General features: G+C 37.2%; 1 protein-coding gene across 1 annotated transcript; it reads left to right on the forward strand.

Moving 5' to 3' along the window:
- The first annotated feature begins 5,018 nt into the window (after positions 1–5,018).
- ZCCHC13 (zinc finger CCHC-type containing 13) lies at positions 5,019–5,531 on the forward strand. Its single transcript, XM_058535232.1, has one exon. The coding sequence runs from the start codon at positions 5,019–5,021 to the stop codon at positions 5,529–5,531; it is 513 nt and encodes a 170-aa protein (XP_058391215.1).
- Positions 5,532–20,702: the final 15,171 nt, after the last annotated feature.

The raw sequence follows: 20,702 nt of genomic DNA on the forward strand, positions 1-20,702 counted from the left end.
GGGTCAAAGAAGTAATCACAAGGAAAATTAGGAAATACTTTGAGATAAATGAAAATAAAACACAACATACCAAAATTTATAGGATGCAGCCTAAGGTGGTGCTCAGAGGTAAATTTATAGCTGTAAACACTTATATTATAAAAGAAAAAAGATCTCAAATCAATAACAAAATCCTCCACCTTAAGAAACCGAAAAGAGAAGAGCAAGCTAAGCTTAAAGCAAGCAGAAGAAAGGAAATAGTAAAGATTAGCATGAAAATAAAGGAAATAGAGGATAGAAAAACAATATAGAAAATCAACAAAACCAAAAGTTGGTTCTTTGAAAAGATCAGCAAAATTTTAAAAACCTGTAGCTGGACTGACCAAGAAAAAGAGAGAAAAGACTCAAATTTCTAAAATCAGGAATGAAGGAGAGTACATCACTACTGACTTTACAGAAATAAAAGGAATATAGGGAATACTATGAATAACTATATGTCAATAAACTAAATAACCTAGATGAAATAGACAAATTCCTAGAAAGACACAAACTACCAAAACTGCCTCAAGAAGAAACAGAAAATCTGAATAGACCTATAACAAGTAAAGAGACTAAATTAGTAATTTAAAAACTTCCCACAAGAAAAGCCCAGGCTGAGATGGCTTCACTAGTGAAATCTTCCAAACATTTAAAGGAGAAATAGTATCAATTCTTAACAAACTATTCCAAAAAATAGAAGAGGTGGGAAGACCTCCAAAATCATTCTTTGAGGTCAGTATTACCTTGAAATGACAACCAAACAGAGATATGACAAGAATAAAAAAAAAACCACAGATCAATATTTCTTATCAATACGGATGCAAAAATCCTCAACAAAATACTAACAAACCAAATCCAGCCGCATATAAAGAGGATTATACACCTTGATCACATGGTTAGATGAACATATAAAAATCAGTGTTATATACCATATTAATAGAATAATGACAAAACCACATGACCATCTCAATAGCCACAGAAGAATTTGACAAAATCCAATGCACTTTCATGATTAAAAAAAATGCTTATTAAACTGGGACTAGGAGGGAACTTCCTCAACCTGATCAAGCACATCTACCAAAAGCCCATAGCTAACACCATACTTAATAGTGAGACTGCAAGCTTTCCCCTTAAGATCAGGAACAAAACAAGGATGTCCACTCTCACAATCTGTGTTCAACGATGTATTGGTAGTTCTAGCAAATGCAAAAATTCAAGGCAAACTCAAGAGATGAAGAAAAAGCATTTGACAAAATCCAACACCCCTTCATGATAAGAACATTCAACAAACTAGGAATAGAAAAGAACTTCCTCATCTGATAAAGAATATGTATAAAAAACTCATAGCTAACACCATAATTCAGTCTTAAAGACTGAAAGCTTTCCCCCTAAGATCAGGAACAAGAGAAGGATGTCTGCTCTCACCACTTCTATTCAACATTGTACTGGAAGTTCTAGCCAGGGTAATTAAGCAAGAAAATGATATAAAAGGCACCCAGATTGAAAAGGAAGAATTCAAACTGTCTCTACTTGCTGATGACATAATCTTCATAATCTTGTCTATAGAAAATCCTAAGGAATCTACTAAAAACTATTGGGACTATGAAATCAGTTCAGTTCCACAAGGTTGCAGAATCAAAGATCAATATACAAAAGCATTGTATTTCTATATATTAGCAATGAACAACTCAAAAATGAAATTAGGAAGATAATTCCATTTACAATAGCATCAAAAGGAATGAAATACTTAGGAAAAAATTTAACAAAAGATGTGTGAGACTTATACACTGAAAACTACAAAACATTTTTGAATGAAAACAAAAACCTAAATAAATGGGAAAACATTAGGTGCTCATGTATTGGATGATTTAATATTGTTAAGATAATACTTCCCAAATTGATCTACAGATTCCACAATATATATCAAAATCCCAGTTGCCTTTTTTGCAGAAATTAACAAGCTGACACTAAAATTCATATGGAAATGCAGGGGACTCAGAGTAGTCACAACAACCTTGGAAAAGAAGAGCAAAGTTGGAGGCCTCACTCTTCCCAATTTCAAGACAAAATACAAAGCTACAGTAATGAAGACTGTATGGTACTGGTATAAAGATAGCCATATAGATCTATGAAGTAGAATTGAGATAAGTATATGAGAAACTAAGGAAATGAAGAATGACAGTAATTAACTCCAGGAGTCAAAAAGCTGTGCAGGTAATGAAAAGTTATCAGAGTATTTATGGCTCACCCACGAGTAGCATTTACATAGTTATAATTATGTAAACATTGGATATTGATCCAACCAGTATTATAGAAAGGTGAAGGAGTGGGTGGGTGGAGTGAAGAATTTCAAGTGTGCAAGTGCATGAGGTGGACCAAAAGATGGTGTAGGTAAAAGAGGGCTAAATCTTCATTCTCTAGAATGAAAAATCACAGATAATGTCTAAAATTGAAACATCAAGTCATAATATAAGCAGTATTTATAGTTATGACTCTTTAAATCAGTGTGTTTCAAACTGTGAATTATAATCATTTAGTGAATTGAGAGCTCAGTTTAATGGGTCGCCACCAGCATTTTTTTACAACATGAATAGAAAACATCAAAAGTGCATTGCACATGGGCCGGCCCCATGGCTTAGTGGTTAAGTGCAAGTGCTCCGCTACTGGCGCCTGGGTTCGGATCCCAGTGCGCACGGACGCACTGCTTCTCAGGCCATGCTGAGGCGGCGTCCCACATACAGCAACTAGAAGGATGTGCAACTATGACATACAACTATCTACTGGGGCTTTGGGGAAAAAAAAGGAGGAGGATTGGCAATAGATGTTAGCTCAGAGCCGGTCTTCCTCAGCAAAAGAGGAGGATTAGCGTGGATGTTAGCTCGGGGCTGATCTTCCTCACACACACAAAAAAAAGTCCATTGCACACATTAAGGGTAAATTTTTCGTCTTAAGCTTATTTGAGTTATAACACACACACATATGCATATATATATATCCTCTATTGTGATGTAAAATGCATTTCTTACTTCATGTCTCAAAGTTGTTTGAAAATCAATGCTTTAAACTATGGGCATGTATTACTTTAATAAAAATATAAACCTAAAGAGAGATTTAAACATAATTAATAAGATTTATAAATGTATATCAAATTTTGAACCACAGAGGGAATTTTTGCCTTTTGAAACCATTTATGCAGCACCATTTAATTTTTTAGGAATAAAACTCATTTCATTACTCTGTATGTGGCAACTGCTCATGCTCTTTGGCTCTAAACTTTTATTAATTTTTGAAAACACTTTTCTTTGTGGTTGCATTTATGGAACCAGTTACACATTCCAATCAAGTTGTATTGAAAATAAAGACTAACTGCTACATTCACTATTTGTAAGTCTGTGTTTTACCAAATGCATTTGTACTGGCTGCCTGAAAAAAATTCACACGCAAAACATATAGCTAACTAGTAACTTAAAGAAAAATACTTATTGTAGATTTTTAAAATTACATATCCTAAACTCACTTCAAAAATTGTAGGGGCCGGCCCCGTGGCTTAGCGGTTAAGTGCGCGCGCTCCGCTGCCGGCGGCCTGGTTCAGATCCCGGGCGCACACGGACGGACTGCTTCTCTGCCCATGCTGAGGCTGCGTCCCACATACAGCAACTAGAGGAACGTGCAGTTATGACATACGGCCATCTACTGGGGCTTTGGGGGAAAAAAATAAATAAATAAAATTAAAAAAAAATTGTAAAGTACAGAGAAGGAAAATAAGGAGAAAAAAAAGTCGTATTCAATCATATAACCCCCAAAAGGCTACTGTTGATATTTCAGTATCTAGTTTTCCATATTTATTTCTATATCTATATAAATGAGCATGTCCATAAATCCTTATGAAGTTTATATAAGATATAAACAATCTGAAAAACAACAGAGAGGAAATCTGTCCAATATTTAAATCATGATTTTGTAATTTATTTTCCAAGTAATATCACTTTCTTCATACTGAATCCTTCAATCGTGTTATGTTTTACAACTTAAATGGCAGTGATTATGTTGAAAACTAAGATTCCTGCAATAAAACAGGCTAAATTGTGAGTAAATCTTCTGACTGTGGCATTTTACAGATTTTTTTCTGCCTTATGTATCTCATATCTTTACAGACTTTTATATTTTATTTTATTTATTTATTTTTTTAATGGTTGAGTATTTACCTTTATTTTTTTTTAATTTTTTGTTTATTGCAGTAACATTGGTTTATGACTATATTTTATTTTTTAAAACAAAAATAATGAGTTATTCTAATTTGTTGTACTTTGTTTCTTTCGTTTACTGGATTAGATACATCTCACACATACTTTTCCTATGTCCACAGCAGATATGCACAAACTGGTCATCTACTAGGCTGCAATGAAGGCCTAAGTCTTTTTTTTGTTTTGTTTTGTTTTGAACATCATGACCATCTTTTTATTTTTTTTATTTTTTTTTTAATTTTTTGTTTATTGCAGTAACATTGGTTTATAACATTGTAAAAGTTTCAGGTGTACATCATTGTACTTCTATTTCTGCATAGATTACATCATGTTCACCACCAAAATACTAATTACAACCCATCACCACACACATGTACCGAATTATCCCTTTCACCCTCCTCCCTCTCCCCTTCCCCTCTGGTAACCACCAATCCTAAGTCTTAATTATAAGAAATCCTACAGGACACATTCAGGGAGGGATTCGAACTCAAACTCAACGACTCAAGTGTTTATTTTTTAACAAAAGGAAAACACCACCACTCAGCTATGCTTTTGGCTTCAAGGATAGAGGAAAATCAGGCGAGAAAGGCAGCTGGAATGCCTGTGACACATGAATGAGGCCGTGCGCAAACCTTGTGTGACGTCGCTGAGGCCCCTAGAGAAAAACGGCCACTTCTTTCTAAGCCACCCTAAGGGAGTTGCGCCGGGGCCTCCGGGCAACAGTGAGCCCGCTCACCTGAAGATCTCACCGCAGCCATGAGCAGTAAGGAATTCTTCAAGTGTGGACGCTCTGGCCACTGGGCGCGGGGATGCCCTAGAGGAAGAGCTCGAGGGCGCGGAGCTAGAGGCCGTGGCAGAGGTTCTCAGTGCAGTTCCACCACCCTACCTGACATCTGTTACCGCTGCGGTGAGTCTGGTCATCATGCTAAGAACTGTGACCATCTCGAGGACGTCTGCTACAACTGTGAGAGAAGTGGCCACATTGCTAAAGACTGTATGGAGCCTAAGCGAGTGAGAGAGCAGTGCTGTTACACTTGTGGCAGGCGAGGCCATCTGGCTCGTGATTGTGTCCGTCAGGAAGAGCGGAAGTGCTACTGTTGCGGCGAATATGGCCACTTTCAGAAAGACTGCACCCAAGTCAAGTGCTACCGGTGTGGCAAGAACGGCCACGTGGCCATCAACTGCAGCAAGACGAGTGAGGTCAATTGCTACCGATGTGGCGAGTCCGGACATCTAGCCCGGGAATGCTCCACTGAGGCTACCACTTAATTTTTTCCTTTGTCCCCCCTCCTTTTAATGATTGATAATTATATTATTTTCTCTGAAACTTCTTCACTGACCAAAGGTTGATAGATAGAGGCTACTCCCAGGCCAGTGAGCATTAATTACCATGTTAAAGGAGGAAATGGCTGGGAAAAAAACTCTAAAAAAGTTATTCACTTTTAGATGTCTTATAATTAATGTGTTTCTGCTCCACTGGAGAATCTGGTATTGAACAGTCATTCTGAGCATTAGGCAGCTTCTAGATCTTTGGACATATTTTGATTTAACATTTAATTAAGAGCTACTGTTTGCCAACCACTATTGGAGGAGTTGGGACTACATCAGTGAACAAATCAGACCAAGTTTGGGAACACAGGCCTAGAATCTATTAACAAGTAAAATAGTGTGTCAGATGAAGATAAATTGCTATAGAGAAAAAGAACACCAGGTAAAAGGTTAGAGAGTGTGTGGAGGGGACATATAGTTCTGTCTTAGATACACAAGGCACCCTGAAGAGGAGACATTTCCTCAGAGATTCATCACACAAATAAAGCTGATTCTAGAAATGTCTATGACCTTGCCAAAGTAACTTTAGCTTTATTATATGTCGATTGCTTTCAATTATCTGACCATATTAGCTTTTAAATAACATTGAAAGACATCTCTATCTGGACCTGCATAGAGTGTATAGTTTAATGAAAATAAACGAGAAAAATATGTGTAATGTGTGCAAGTAGCTTTGAGAGAGAGAGAGTAATGAGGAAAAACAAACCAAACAAAAAAACCTTAGGAGCAAATTGTGGACACAAAGATATTGATGACAAAGTTTGGACTTATGTATTTTTAACAATCTAAGAAAGCAAGTATAACCACTAAGGTTAAACTAGATTGGGGCTTTGGTAATTTCGATAATATACATTTTCATAGATATGAAAATCATATTTATATTTAGGAGTTTCTGAAAAATGTGTTTTCACAGATATAAAAATGTTCAGTTTCATATGCTGGCATTTTTAGAAATCAGATCTGAACAACAACTGAAGTTCTATAAAATAGAAAAGGCATTTTTAAACTCTAAATAAAATCTGGGATGGGGGGAGGTAACTATTGTGTCAAACAAAAGTTGAAGTTGTAATGAAAAATGATTCAGAAAATGACAATACTACACATCAAACTTAGGATGTGGTAGAATTTATAGCAGAAAGGACAGTGTAGAGGGCACAATTTTTTGGCCCATAAACTCAAATGGTCAAAGAAATGTAATTGATCTTATAACTGAAGGCACATTCTTTTATGAACCTCCATAAGAATTGATGTGTAATCCTTCATTCCCATCTGAAAGACCCCTTCAATTCAGCTGAATTTCAACTTCTGTGACCCTCTTAAGTTCCTAGAAATTGATTTGGTCACTCTCTGTGCTGTCTCAGCAAGGTAAACTCAGGCACACTCTCAGCCCCTAAATGAGGCAATCTCGGTCCAATCTGCCAAGACACAACATGAAACTCCTAAATCACACTGAGCTAAGCAAATTCTTGAGTCTTGTCAGAGTGCTGAACTCTATTTAGGAAAGGAAGAACAAGGGCTCTGCTTTTGAATCCCCAAAAACCTTCTGGAATTTTAGTTCACATGCCCTCAGGAGTTTGGCCCAAAGTTGGAGGGGGAAATGAGGCTATGTCTTTTTATTAAGGACACACCTAGCATTTATGTTCTCTTTACATTCCCTCTAAGCAATCTTTTCTAATCTCAGATGAAAGGAAGCCTTATTTTGATTCATCAGTATCCCTGTGCCAGAAGTTACAAAATGGTAGCCCTCTTACTGAATCAGGTCCACGATACGTTTAGTTTGACCTACACATTGTTTAACAATATTCATGAATTAGATGCCAACATTTAAAAATTGGAACATTTTCCATAGAAATTCTTATTTTTGGTCTCTGTGGAACAAAAACAAAGATCAGCAAGCAATAGGCACCCATTTCTGTGTGGAAACTTTCAACTGGAGGTGAGTAGCACTTTCTCCCTACAGACAAGTCACAAGTTCCTCCTTTAACCCCAGCACCCACTATTCCTCATAGTCTTGAAAAGTCCCATCCAGCATTCCTTACTCATTTACTTTACCTACCAGACCCCTCTAGCCACTTGAGTTTATAACCTCTACTGTATGCTTGGGGACAGGGGTAGACAACTATATAACATTCACCACACAAGTTTAGTTAAAACTATTTATATAATCTTCATATTAATAGATACAAACAGGAAACCACATTATATCAATAGAGGCTAAAAAGGCATTTTATGAATTCAAGCTTCTTCCTGATTTAAAAACAAAATAACAAAACATCTCTTAGAAAATAACTTAAAACATGGCTAATGGGGCATCTCCTTCCAAGAAGATGGAATAGATGTACTTTTACCTATTCTTCCCATTCAGTGCAACTAAAAACCCTGAATGTTATATACAAAACAAACATAAAAAGACTCTGAAAGGTGGAGAGAAAAATATAGATGGGCAAAGGGCCCTGGATCAAAGGATCTACATGGTAGTGAGTTCCTTGCGTTTTCTTTTTGACTCATATATATCTGTCGACAAAAACTAACTGTTGCTAAACTGGGTTCACTTTGCCCACTGCATGATTTTTGCCAATCACCGAAACAAGGAGTTTGCAAAGAGAAAGGATTTAATCACAAGGCAGTCAAGCAAGGAGGCAGGAGAATCATTCTCAGATCCCCCTCCCCAAAAATGGGCACTCAGGGATATTTATGGGGTAGGGGGCACGGTGGTCTGAAGTGTGGGAATAGATGATTAGAGGTAAGAAGTGAAGTAATTGATGATCTGAGCAAGCATAGTCAAGCTTCATGCCTCTTCATAGGATGCATGTTCACTAAGTGGCAGCTTTACCGTTATCTGAGGGTGGAGTTTTTGGCCTTTTTTCAAGCATTTGCAGAGGCCCAGTTGATGGGTTGGTGTTCTCAACCAACCTGAACTGGACAAGGGGTCTCAGTTCCTGAAAAACCACTCTTAATTACTCTGTTGATAAGATGGGATCAGTTGAACTGGTCTTGGAGGGCCCGAGGTTACATAACCAATAACCAACCATTCTATAGGTAAGAGAAATAAAGTGAGTTTTACTTGAGCCAGAGTGAGGATTATAACCTAGGAAGGCCTCTTCCAGAAAGGAAGAAAGCATTCCGGAGAAGCATGGTTTTCAGTACAGTCTTACATCTTTTTATTACAAAGAATTAACATACATTAAACACATCTAGGATACATTTTCATCAGTTTCAAAGAGGTATTTAGTTGCAAATTAGCAGGTCAACATGACCCTGATGTTGGAAAAAGGAACTTATTTTAGGAGTACTAATACAGGCATTACTAATAGAGTGTAGGAGGGAAAGTATGCATTCTTATCTTAAGAGAGTGCATCCTTTAATTTAGTGGTTAAAGCAGATGTACAATGTATGTTTCATAGGCCATAAGTCAGGCTTTTTAGTTCAAGCCGAATCAGTTTTGAACCTGAACAGTTACCCCATATACCTCAACATGTGAAAATCCCTTGTTATATCCCAGACTTGAAGCTGAAGAAGCCAGCAACCCAGAAATTTCAATAGGCACAGACATAAAAAGCCCTAACAAAAGCCTGCTTTCACTAGCCAAAGGGGCAGGAGAGAGGCAGCCTAGAAAGATAGAAAACTTTTAGACAGTAACCGCTCTACTTCAGCCAAACATCACAAGTAAAACTATGGCCCCACCCCCACCAGCAAAGGCCTAGTGGAGAGCCTAAACTTACACTCTCATAAAGCTGCAACAAGGTGCCCCAGCACCCCAGTCGGAGTACTGTCCAAAGAAGGCACAGCATTAACAAAGTGGCTCTTTGAAAAGATTTTAAAAATTGACAAATTTCCAGTGAGACTAGCACAGAAAAATAAAAGAGGGAAGATAAATTACCAGTATTAGGGATAAAATAGGGGATACCACTACAGACCTTGCAGACATCAAAGGAATAATAAAGGATTACGATGAACAACTCTACACACATAAATTGGACAACTTAAATGAAATGGACCAATTCTTTGAAAAATGCAAACTACCACAACTTACCCCATATAAAATGGATAATGTGAATAACTGTATAACTACTAAGGAAATTGAATTAGTAGTTAAATATTCGTCCTCAGAGAATCTCCAGGCTCATATGGTTTCCCTGGAGACTTCTACCAAAGTTTTAAGGAAGAATTCACACCAATTCTACACAATCTCTTCCCAAAAATAGAAGAGAAAAGAACATTTCTCAATACATTTTATGAAGCTAAAATTATCTCGATAGCAAAATTAAACAAAGACATTACAAAAAAGAAAACTGCAGACTAATATCCCTTATGAATATAGATGCAAAAATCCTTAACAAAATATTAGCAAATAAAATTCAGCAACATATCAAAAGAATTAAACATCGTAACCAAATGAGGTTTTTTTTCAAGGATGCAAAGATGGTTCAATAGTAAAAAATGAATAAATGTAAGCCACTATATTAATATACTAAAAACGGAAAATCGTACGGTCATAGAAATTGATGCAGTAAAGGCATTTGACAAAATCCAACACATATTCATAATAAAAACTCTCAGAAAAATAGGAATAAAGGGGAACTTCCTCAACACGATAAAGAACGTCTACAAAAAACCTACAGTTAACATATTTAATAGTGAAAAACAGAATGCTTTTCTCTGGAGATCAGGAAAAAGGCAAGGATGTCAGCTCTCATCATTCTTATTCACATAGCGAGGGAAATTCAAGTTAGTGCAATACGGTAAAACGGGAAATGAAAGGCATATACATTGGAGAGGAAGAAATAAAACTGTTCCTATTTGGAGGTGACATGATTATCTACATAGAAAATCTCAAGTAATCACCAAAAAAACTCCTGGAACTAATAAGTGATTTCAACAAGGTTGCAGGACACAAGAAAAACACACAAAAACCTATTATATTTTCATATGCTAGCAATGAATATATGAATGCTGAAATTAAAAATGCAATACCAGTTATAATAACTCAAAAAAAGAAATACCTAGGTGTAAATTTAACGAAACATGTACAGTAATTGCATGCTGAAAGGTACAAAATGCTGATGAAAGAAATCAAAGATATAAATAAATGGAGAGACATATCATGTTCATAGATTAGAATACTGACCATAGAAGTGATGTCAATTCTCCCCAAATTGATATACAGGTTTAATTCAATTCCCATCAAAATTGCAGCAAGATTTTTTGTATATATAGATTATTCAACCATTTATAGGCAAAGGCAAAGGAAGTAGAATAGCTAAAGCAATTTTGAAAACAAAAATAAAGTGGGAGGAATCAGTCTATCCAATTTCAAGACTTATTAATTAGCCATAGTAATCAAGACTGGCTGGTGTAGGCAGAGATATAGATATGTAGATCAATGTAAAGAATAGAAAACACAGAAGTAAATCCATACAAAATGCCCAACTTAATTGCGATAAAGGTGTGAAATCAATTCAATGGAGGTAAGAAAGTCTTTTTGACAAATTATACTGGAGCAATTGGACATCAATAAGCAAAACAAAAGTGAACCTCAATCTAAGTCTCACATCTTACACAAAAATTAACTAAAAATCAGTCACATACTTAATTGTAAGATGTAAATTATAAAACTTTTAGGAAAAAAATAAGAGAAAATCTTTGGCCTCCATGAATAGGTAATGAGTTCTTAGACATGACAACAAAAACATGACCCACAAAAGGAAAAATTGATAAATTGGACCTCATCAAATTTCAAAACTTTTGCTCTGAAATACATAATTAATAGGATGAAAAGACAAGCTGCAGAATGGGAGAAAATATGTATAAACCACATATCCAGCAAAGGACTAGTATCTAGAATATATTTTAAAGAACCTCTCAAAATTCAACAGTTACAAGTTCAAACAATTCAATTAGAAAATGAGCAAAACATGTGAAGAGACATTTCACTGAAGAAGACATACAAATGTCAAATGAACAAACAACGAGATGTTCAACATCATTACTCATTAGGGAAATGCAAATTAAAACCACAGTAAGATATCACAACACACTTATCAGAATTGCTAAAATAAAAAATAGTGATAACACCAAATATTGGCAAGAATGCAGAGAAATTGGATTATTCATACATTGCTGGTAGGAATATAAAATGGTATAGCCACTCTTGAAAACAGTTTGGCAGTTTCTTAAAAAAGTAAACATGCAACCACTATACAACCCAGCAACTACACTCCTGGGCACGTGCTCAGAATAATGAATACTTATATTCACACAAAAACTTTTACACAAATTTCTACAGCAGCTTTATTTGCCAAAAACTGGAAACAATGCAGATGTCCTTCAGTGGGTGAATAGTTAAACTGTGGTATATCCATATAATGGAATATTACTCAACAATAAAAAAGAATGAACTATCAATTCATACAAAAATGAAGATGAATCTCCAGAGAATTATGTTGAGTGAAAAAGGCCAATCCCAAAAGGTCGCATACTATATAAGGCCATTAATATAACATTCTGGAAATCATAAAATCATAGAAATGGAGAACAGATTAGTGATTGTCAGGGGTTAAAGAGGGGGTGAGAGTGAGAGAGAAGTGGGTGTGGCTATAGAAGAATAACATGAGGGATGCTAATGGTGATGGAAATGTTTGTGTCTTGACTATAACAGTGTCACTTTCCTTGTTGTGATAGTGTACTATTGTATTACAAGATGTTACCATTGGGAAAAATTAGGTACATGTGATATTTATGTATTAATTGTTACAATTGTGTGTAAATCTACGATTGTCTAAAAATAAAAAGTTTCATTTAAAAAATAGGGCTTTACAGTGGAGAAACCTGACAAACACTGCCTAAGACAGGTGACCAAGGTCAACATCAACAGTCACAAATAATGTTGATATCACGTACCCTTGATATGATGGGATTAAAATGACACAACCTCTGTGATCATTCTGTCCCAAACCTTTAACCCTAGTCTAATCATGAGAAAAACATTAGACAAATCCTGTGAGAGAAGAATCCTACAAAATACTTGATCAGTACTCCCCAAACTGTCAAGGTCATCAAAAACAAGGGAAGCATCAAAATTGTCACTGCCAAGAAGAATCTAAGGAGACATGACAAGTGAATGTAACATGATATCCTGGATGGAATCCTGGAACAGAAAAAGGACATTAATTTAAAACTAGGAAATCTGGGGACCGGCCTGGTGATGTAGTGGCTAAGTTTGTGTGCTGTGCTTCAGTGGCCCGGGGTTCACGGGTTTGGATCCCAGGCATGGACCTACACACTGCTCATCAAGCCATGCTGCAGTGGCATCCAACATGCAAAATAGAGGAAGATTGGCACAGATGTTAGCTCAGGGACAATCTGCCTCAAACAAAAAGAGGAAGATTGGCAACAGATGTTAGCTCAGGGCCAATCTTCCTAACCAAAAAAAAAAAAAAAAAACCACCTAGGAAATCTGAATGAGCTATGGACACTAGTTAATAATTATGTATCAATATTGGTTCATTAATTATAACAAGTGTACCATACTGGTACAAACTGTTAATACTAGGGGAAAGTGGGTGCAAGCTATATGGTAACTCCCTATACCATCTTCTCAATTTTTCTGTAAATCTAAAACTTTCCTAAAAAATAAACTATATTAACAATTAGGGCTATTGGGTGACAGGATTCTGGGAAGATGGTAGAGTAGGAAGCACCAGGAATCTGTCTCCCCACCTGGACAACTGTACTGGTAGAAACTGTCCGATGTAACTATTTTGGAACTCCAGTGTGTATTAAAGGTTGAAACTTTCAGGAGAAGGCTTGGATGGCAAATTGCAGTTAATTTTGGTCAATTTCAGCTCTTAGCACAGTAGTAGCTGCCCATCCCCCACCCCAGCCACATGGCAGGCAGCTGTGCATGTGTTCCTGGAGCAGTTTGCACACAGCTTGCAGGAGCAAGGGTGGGCAAAAAGAATCCTATCCTCCAAATATCAGGGATTTGTCTTCTGATCACCCCTTGTTGCTTTTGATCACAGAGGTGCAGACAAAGAGGTAGTGGCCATTGTTGTTGCACCTCCCCACATTGTTCCAAACCTCTCCCCCTTCAGATGAAGTGACTTCCAGGGGATTTAAAGGACTGGTGCCCTTTCTCTCCCCTCTCCCCTGATTTCTCTCTTTTTCCCCTTTCGAGAGCCAGACATTAGAGATTAGGGCATTCAGGGGCCGACCCTGTGGCTTAGCGGTTAAGTGCACACGCTCCACTACTGGCGGCCCGGGTTCAGAACCCGGGTGCGCACTGCCGCACCACTTCTCTGGCCATGCTGAGGCCGCGTCCCATGTACAGCAACTAGAAGGATGTGCAACTATGACATGCAACTATCTACTGGGGCTTTGGGGGGAAAGAAAAGTGGAGGATTGGCAATAGATGTTAGTTCAGAGCCGGTCTTCCTCAGCAAAAAGAGGAGGATTGGCATGGATGTTAGGTCAGGGCTGATATTCCTCACAAAACAAAAAATAAAGAGAGATTAGGACATTCAAAAACAACTACATATACGGGGAAAATTAGAAAGTGATCTTGCATGCTCAGAGGAAGGCTCAGAAAAGACCTGAGATGATCTTAAGTTTACACTACAGGCTGATTCTCAGCGTAGACACAGCCTACAACAATAAAAAAAGCAAAAATAATAACAAAAAACAGCAAACCCTGAGGAAGAAGGAGAATCCAATTTCTGGAGTTACCACATTATTAGATTCAAATATCCAGTTCTCAACAAAAGAAATTGCAAGGCATACAAAGAAACAGGAGTTATGGCCTATTCAAAGGAAAAATAAATAAATCAACATAAATTGTCCCTGAAAAAGAATTAATGGCAGATGTACTAGACAAATGCTTAAACAACTGTTTTAAAGATGTTCAATTAACTAAAGGAAAATGTGGAGAAAGTCAAGAAAACAATGTATGGACAAAATGGAAATATCAATACAGAGATAGAAAATCTAAAAAGAATCCAAGAAGAAATTCTGGAGGTGAAAAGTACAATAACTAAAATGAAAACTTCACTAGAGGGATTCAAAGGAAGATTTAAGCAGGCATAAGAAAGAATTAGCAAACTTGAAGATAAGATAATGGAAGTTATTGAGTCTGAGGAACAGAAAGAAAAAAGATTGATGAAAAATGAACAAAGCCTAAGGGACCTTTGGGACATCATCAAGAGGACAAACATTCACATCATGGGAGTCTCAGAAGGAGAAGAGAGAGGAAAAAGGTAGAAAGAATATCTGAAGAAATGTTACTGGATACATACCCAGGTTCTTTACCTGCCACACAAGAGGTGCTGAATAAAACTGAAACGCCAGGCTTACAGCAAGGAAAGAGTTTTTATTTCAGGTGACATCAGCCAGGAGATGAGAGCTCTCAAATTTGTCCCATCTCCCCAAAAGATGGGACGCAAAGAGGTTTTAAATGTTGTGAGGGATGTAGCTGCTTGTAGGGAGGGGGAGCCTGTGGCCTTGCTGGTTGGTGCTTTCCCACCAGCCTGCATTTGGCCTTGTGAGGCTGCTGACAGGGAGGAGGAGGGCCAGATAAGGGAATCTGCAGGTGTCCTTGGCTGTCTGTCTCCGTGGTGGATGGTGGATTCTGGCACCAGGAAGCCAAGGAGTTGAGGTCTGAGAAGCTTTAGCTTCTTGATATTCTCTGGATATCAGTTTCCCTGTAACAAACCTGAAGAACTGATAATCAGCAACTTTAGAGAAGCAAGGAAAGAGAATGGGTGCTTTTGTTTTTTTGGTTTTTTTTTAATTTTTAAAAAATTTTTTTGGTGAGGAAGATTAGCTTTGAGCTAACATCCAATGCCAATCCTCCTCTTTTTTTGCTGAGGAAGACTGGCCGTGGGCTAACATCTGTGCCCATCTTCCTCCACTTTATATGGGATGCTGCCACAGCATGGCCTGACAAGTGGTGCGTTGGTGCCCATCCAGAATCCGAACCCCGGGCCACCGCAGCAGAGTGCACACACTTAACTTCTATGCCCCTGGGCTGGCCCTGAGTGCTTTTGGTTTTAACCCCATATATTCTGGGTTTAATGTAGGGGAATTGATATCAAGGCCAGTATCAGAAATAATGACTGAAAACTTCCCAAATTTGATGAAAGACATGAATGTAAACATGCAAGAAGCTCAATGAACTCCAAGTAAGATGAACTCAAAGGGACTTACACTGAGACACATTATAATCAAACTTTCAAATGCCAAAGAAAAGAGGGAATCTTGAAAGCAGCAAGAGAGAAGCAGCTCATCACTTACAAGGGATCCTCAATACGATTGTCAGCACATTTCTCATCAGAAACTTTGGAGGCCAGAAGCAGTGGACTGATATATTCAAAGTACTAAAAAAACAAAAAAATCTGTCAACCAATAGTCCTATATCCAGCAAAACTGTCCTTCAAAAGTGAGGGAGAAATTAAGACATTCCCAGATAAACAAAAGCTGAGGGAGTTCTTACCACTAGACTAGCCCTGTAACAAGTGCTCAAGGGAGTCCTCTAGGACAATAGACAGTAACTTGAGGCCATATGGAGAAATAAAGATCTCAAAAAAGGTAAATACATGGGCAATTATAAAAGCTAGTATTATTGTAACAACAGTTTGAAACTCCACTTTTTGTTTTCTACATGATTCAATAGACTAATACATTTAAAAAAAATAATTATTAGTCTAAAAGCTAGTTTTATTGTAACTTTGGTTTGTAACTACAAATTTTGTTTTCTACATAATTTAAGAGACTAATGCATTTAAGAGAATTATTAATTTATGTTTTGGGACACACAATGTATAAAGACGTAATTTTGTGACCAACAACAGAAAGGGGTGGAGACAGAGTTTTTAATTAAAGTTAAGCTGCTATAAATTGAAATTAGAGTGTAATAACTTTAGGATGTTAAATGTAATCCCCACAGTAACCACAATGAAAATAGCTATAGAATATACATAAAAGGAAATGGAGAAAGAATTTAAACATCTCACTACAAAAGATCAACTCAACACAAAAGAAGACTGTAATGCAGGAAATGAGGAACAAAAAAGGTATAAAACATATAGAAAACAAATTGCAAAACAGCAGAAGTAAGTATCACCTTATCAGTAATTACCTTAAATGTAAATGCATTAAACTCTCCAATCAAAAGGCAGAGACTGGAAGAATGGATAAAAACACATGATTCAACTGTATACTGTCTATAAGAGACTTATTTTAGATCTAAAGACACAAATGCATTGAAAGTGAAAGGATGAAAAAAGATATTCTATGCAAATTGTAACCAAAAGAGAGCAGGGTATCTATACCAGCATCAGACAAAATAGACTTTAAATCAAAAAAGTTTACAAGAGACAAAGAAGAACATTACATATTAACAAAAGGTTCAATACAGTTATATCTTGTTGGCCAGGGTATAGAGAAATGAAAACTCACACTATCATTGGAAGCAGAAATTGGTATAACATTTCTGGAAGGCAATTTCACATTATAGATCAAAAACCTTTAAAAAGTGCTTATCCTTTGAAATAGTAATTATAGTTCTAGAGATTTACCCTAAGAAAATGATCATGGATATATACTCAAAACATATATTTAAAATAATGGTCACCTCAGCGTTATTTATTACAGTGATAAATAAAAACATATTTATTGTCAAATGGTAGGAAATTTGACATATGACACATGTACAAGATAAAATACACTGCTGCCACTAAAAATCATGGTATAGCAGAATGTTTATTGACATAAAGAAATGATCATGCTGCAAAACAGAATGTACAGTATAGCACACTATGATAGGTAATTCTTCCTATTATAAAAGCTCTGAGCACATTGTACTTTCTAAAACAAGAGTAGAAGCCAAAAATAAATAACTAAAAATTTTAAAACTCTCTAGCTATTTGAAAATTTATAAATTACTTACTAAATAACTGTAGATTCAAAAAAGTAATTACAATTAAAATTGCCAACAACTTAGAAGAGGGAAACAAAACTGCGGACTCCAGCCAAAAATACTATTTAGTAGCCAAATGTTTTACTACGTTATAATTCAGGAAGATTTAAAAAGACCTACAAAACAGAGCTGCAGAAATTAGAGAAATGAAAAAAGATTAAGATAAAAAATAAATTAAAAACAGAAATAAGTGAATTAGACAAAAACAGAATTGATAAACACAAAGAAAATCACTTCTTTGAACAAAATAAATATATTTAAAATAGAAAAACCTCAGACAGTGTAATTTTTTAAAGGGAAGGAATGCATAAATATACAAATTAGGAATGTGAAAAAGTATCTGAAAAAAAAGCCAGAGCCAGAGAGGTAGATTATCATAATTATAAAATAGCACAGACTTTGGAATCATACAGACCTGAATTCAAATCCTCGCTCCACTGTGTGATTTTAGGCAAGTCTCAATCCCTGTGAGACTATTTTCTTATCTGTAAAATAAATAATAACACCTCAAAGCATCATTATTAGAATTACTTGAGATATTATATGTCAATTGCTTGGCACAATATCTGGTACACGGTAAAAACTCAACACATACGAGCTGCTACTATATATAGCAGACTGCTCTTAAAATTATAAGAGAGCAGTGATTACAATTTTACACTTAATGCACTTTAAAATATCAATGAAAATATACATTATCAAAAATGGCACAAGTATGCAAATAGTGTGAATATTATTTTGTTAATGCCATTAAGTTGATTCTAACTCCTAGCAACCCTGTATACAGCAGAGTGGAACCCTGCCCAGTCTTTTTTTTTGGCCATCCTCTTGCCTTCCTGTACTTTATTAGACAATGCTCTGCTGCTATACAAAGGGTTTTCATGGCCAATTTTTTCAGAAGTGGGTGGCCAACTCCTTCTTCCTAGTCTGTCTTAGTCTGGAAATTTCACTGAAATCTTTCCACCATGGGGGACCCCGCTGGTATTTGAAATACCTGTGGCATAGCTTTCACCATCACAGCAACATGTAGCCGCCACAGGATAACAACCGACAGACAGGTAGTGTGGTTCCATGACTGGGAAATGAACTGGGCCATGGCAGTAAGAGAGCCAAATCTTTACCACTAGACAGCCAGGGCTGGCGTGAATATTACCACTAAGTTGATTATTGCCACTATTAAAATGGTATAACCCAGATGGTTTTAGGGTTATTTCAAAAGAACAAATAATTCTCATATTTTATTGACTATTCCAGAGCATAAGAAAAGAGAGACAGCACACTAATTTTCTATACAGCTAGCATATCACTGATAGAAAATTTTAGCAAATGCTAACAGAAAAATAAAAAAGAAAACTACAAACTAATCTCATTTATGAATTGTAGTACAAAAATCCTAAATAAAATTACTAGAGTATAAATTAGAAATTTCTTAATTGCAAGTGGCATACAACTCAACTAAACCTGGCTTCATCAGAAAGGGGATCCAGGGTTGCATGCAATGGAAGTAAGGGTAGGTAAGGCTTCAGGCATGACTGAAAACAGGAATTCAGACAGTGTCCTCAGGATTAGTTTTTCTGTTTCTCTGTCTCTCAGTTCTACTTCTGCATCCAGTAAAGGCAGAATAGGTAATTCAGAACAAGCTAACCATTAAAGACAACTTAAAAAGGTGGTCAAAATATAAAGTTCCATCTCTGTAAAAGTATCACAGAGCTAACAAGATATGGAGGAATTGCTGGAATGAGACTCTGGGAAAAGACAGGAATCCTGAGACGTGGAGGTGGACCTGTCTGTCAATCAGGTTTACCTCTGTTCTGCTTACATTTGCCAAAGCAAAGAGGTACCCCAGAGGCTGGACTGCGCCTTTTTTTTTTGGTGAGAAAGCTTGGCCCTGAGCTAACATATGTTGCCAATCTTCCTCTTTTTGCTTGATGAAGATTGTCCCTGAGCTAACATGTGTGCCAATCTTGCTCTATTTTGTATGTGGGATGCTGCCCACAGTATGGCTTGATGAGTGGTGAGTAGGTCTGAACCCGGCATCTGAACCTGTGAACTCCAGGCCACCAAAGTGGAGCGTGTGAACTTAACCACTACGCCACTGGGCCGGCCTCTGGACTGTGCCTTTTGAGGTTAGGAGGACAAACGTTGAAGTTCAGGGCATGCTGAGGGTGAGAATTCTGGTAAACTACGGCCCATTTGTATTGGACCTAACCAGGAAGGCAGAAACCACGTCATGTATTTACAACAGGAGAAATGTATTGCAGAGACTGGTCACACAGGTGATGGAGGACCTGAAATCCACAGATTGATAAGAGCAAGATGCCACAATCACTCCTGGGTTGGAGAGACAGAGGCAATGTAATTGCGACAATGTCACTGGAGCTTAGGAGTCACCCAGTGGAAACTAGAACTGTAGCAGGCCTGTCCAACTGGAGCCGCAGAGAAAATGGAGACACTGCCAGAGAGGCTGCACAAAGTAGACAGAAATGCCCTGGTGTCTTTCTTCCTCCCAACCATGGAGGCTTTTCCCCAAGAGGCTGGGAGCCAGGGAACGTGAAAAAATAGTTTTGAGGGCGAACATCGCCAGGAGCAGCACAGACCCCAGAAAGCTGCACCCAGGGATGAGAGTGAAGCAGAAGTGAAACATCCCTTCCCATTATAGCTTATTAGACCACCGCTCCATTTTATTTATTTGTTTATTTATTATTTATTTATTTTTTGCTGAGGAAGATTCGCCCTGAGCTAACATCCACTGCCAATCTTCCTCTTTTTTGTATGTGAGCCGCCACCACAGCATGGCCACTGATAGACGAGCAGTGTAGGTGCATGCCTGGGAACCAAACTGGGGCCGCTGAAGCAGAGCTTGCTGAACTTAACCCCTAGGCCATCAGGGCCAGCCCCACTGCTCTATTTTAAATGCAGATGACTCAAGGCATCAGTTCACTACATTTATAGCAGAATACAAGTTAGACCATCTGGAACTATGTGAGAAGACCTAGCTTTGTGATTGCTAAGATGACTGGCCCAGTATCATATTTTTTCCCTACTTTTTCTCCTTACCATATATCAGTAGAGCCATGTATTTGCTATGTTGCACCTTAGATATACATAGAAAAAATTTCCCAGGGTTTCTAAAAATTGTG

Source organism: Diceros bicornis, chromosome X (assembly GCF_020826845.1).
Source record: "Diceros bicornis minor isolate mBicDic1 chromosome X, mDicBic1.mat.cur, whole genome shotgun sequence".
Taxonomy (NCBI): domain Eukaryota; kingdom Metazoa; phylum Chordata; class Mammalia; order Perissodactyla; family Rhinocerotidae; genus Diceros; species Diceros bicornis.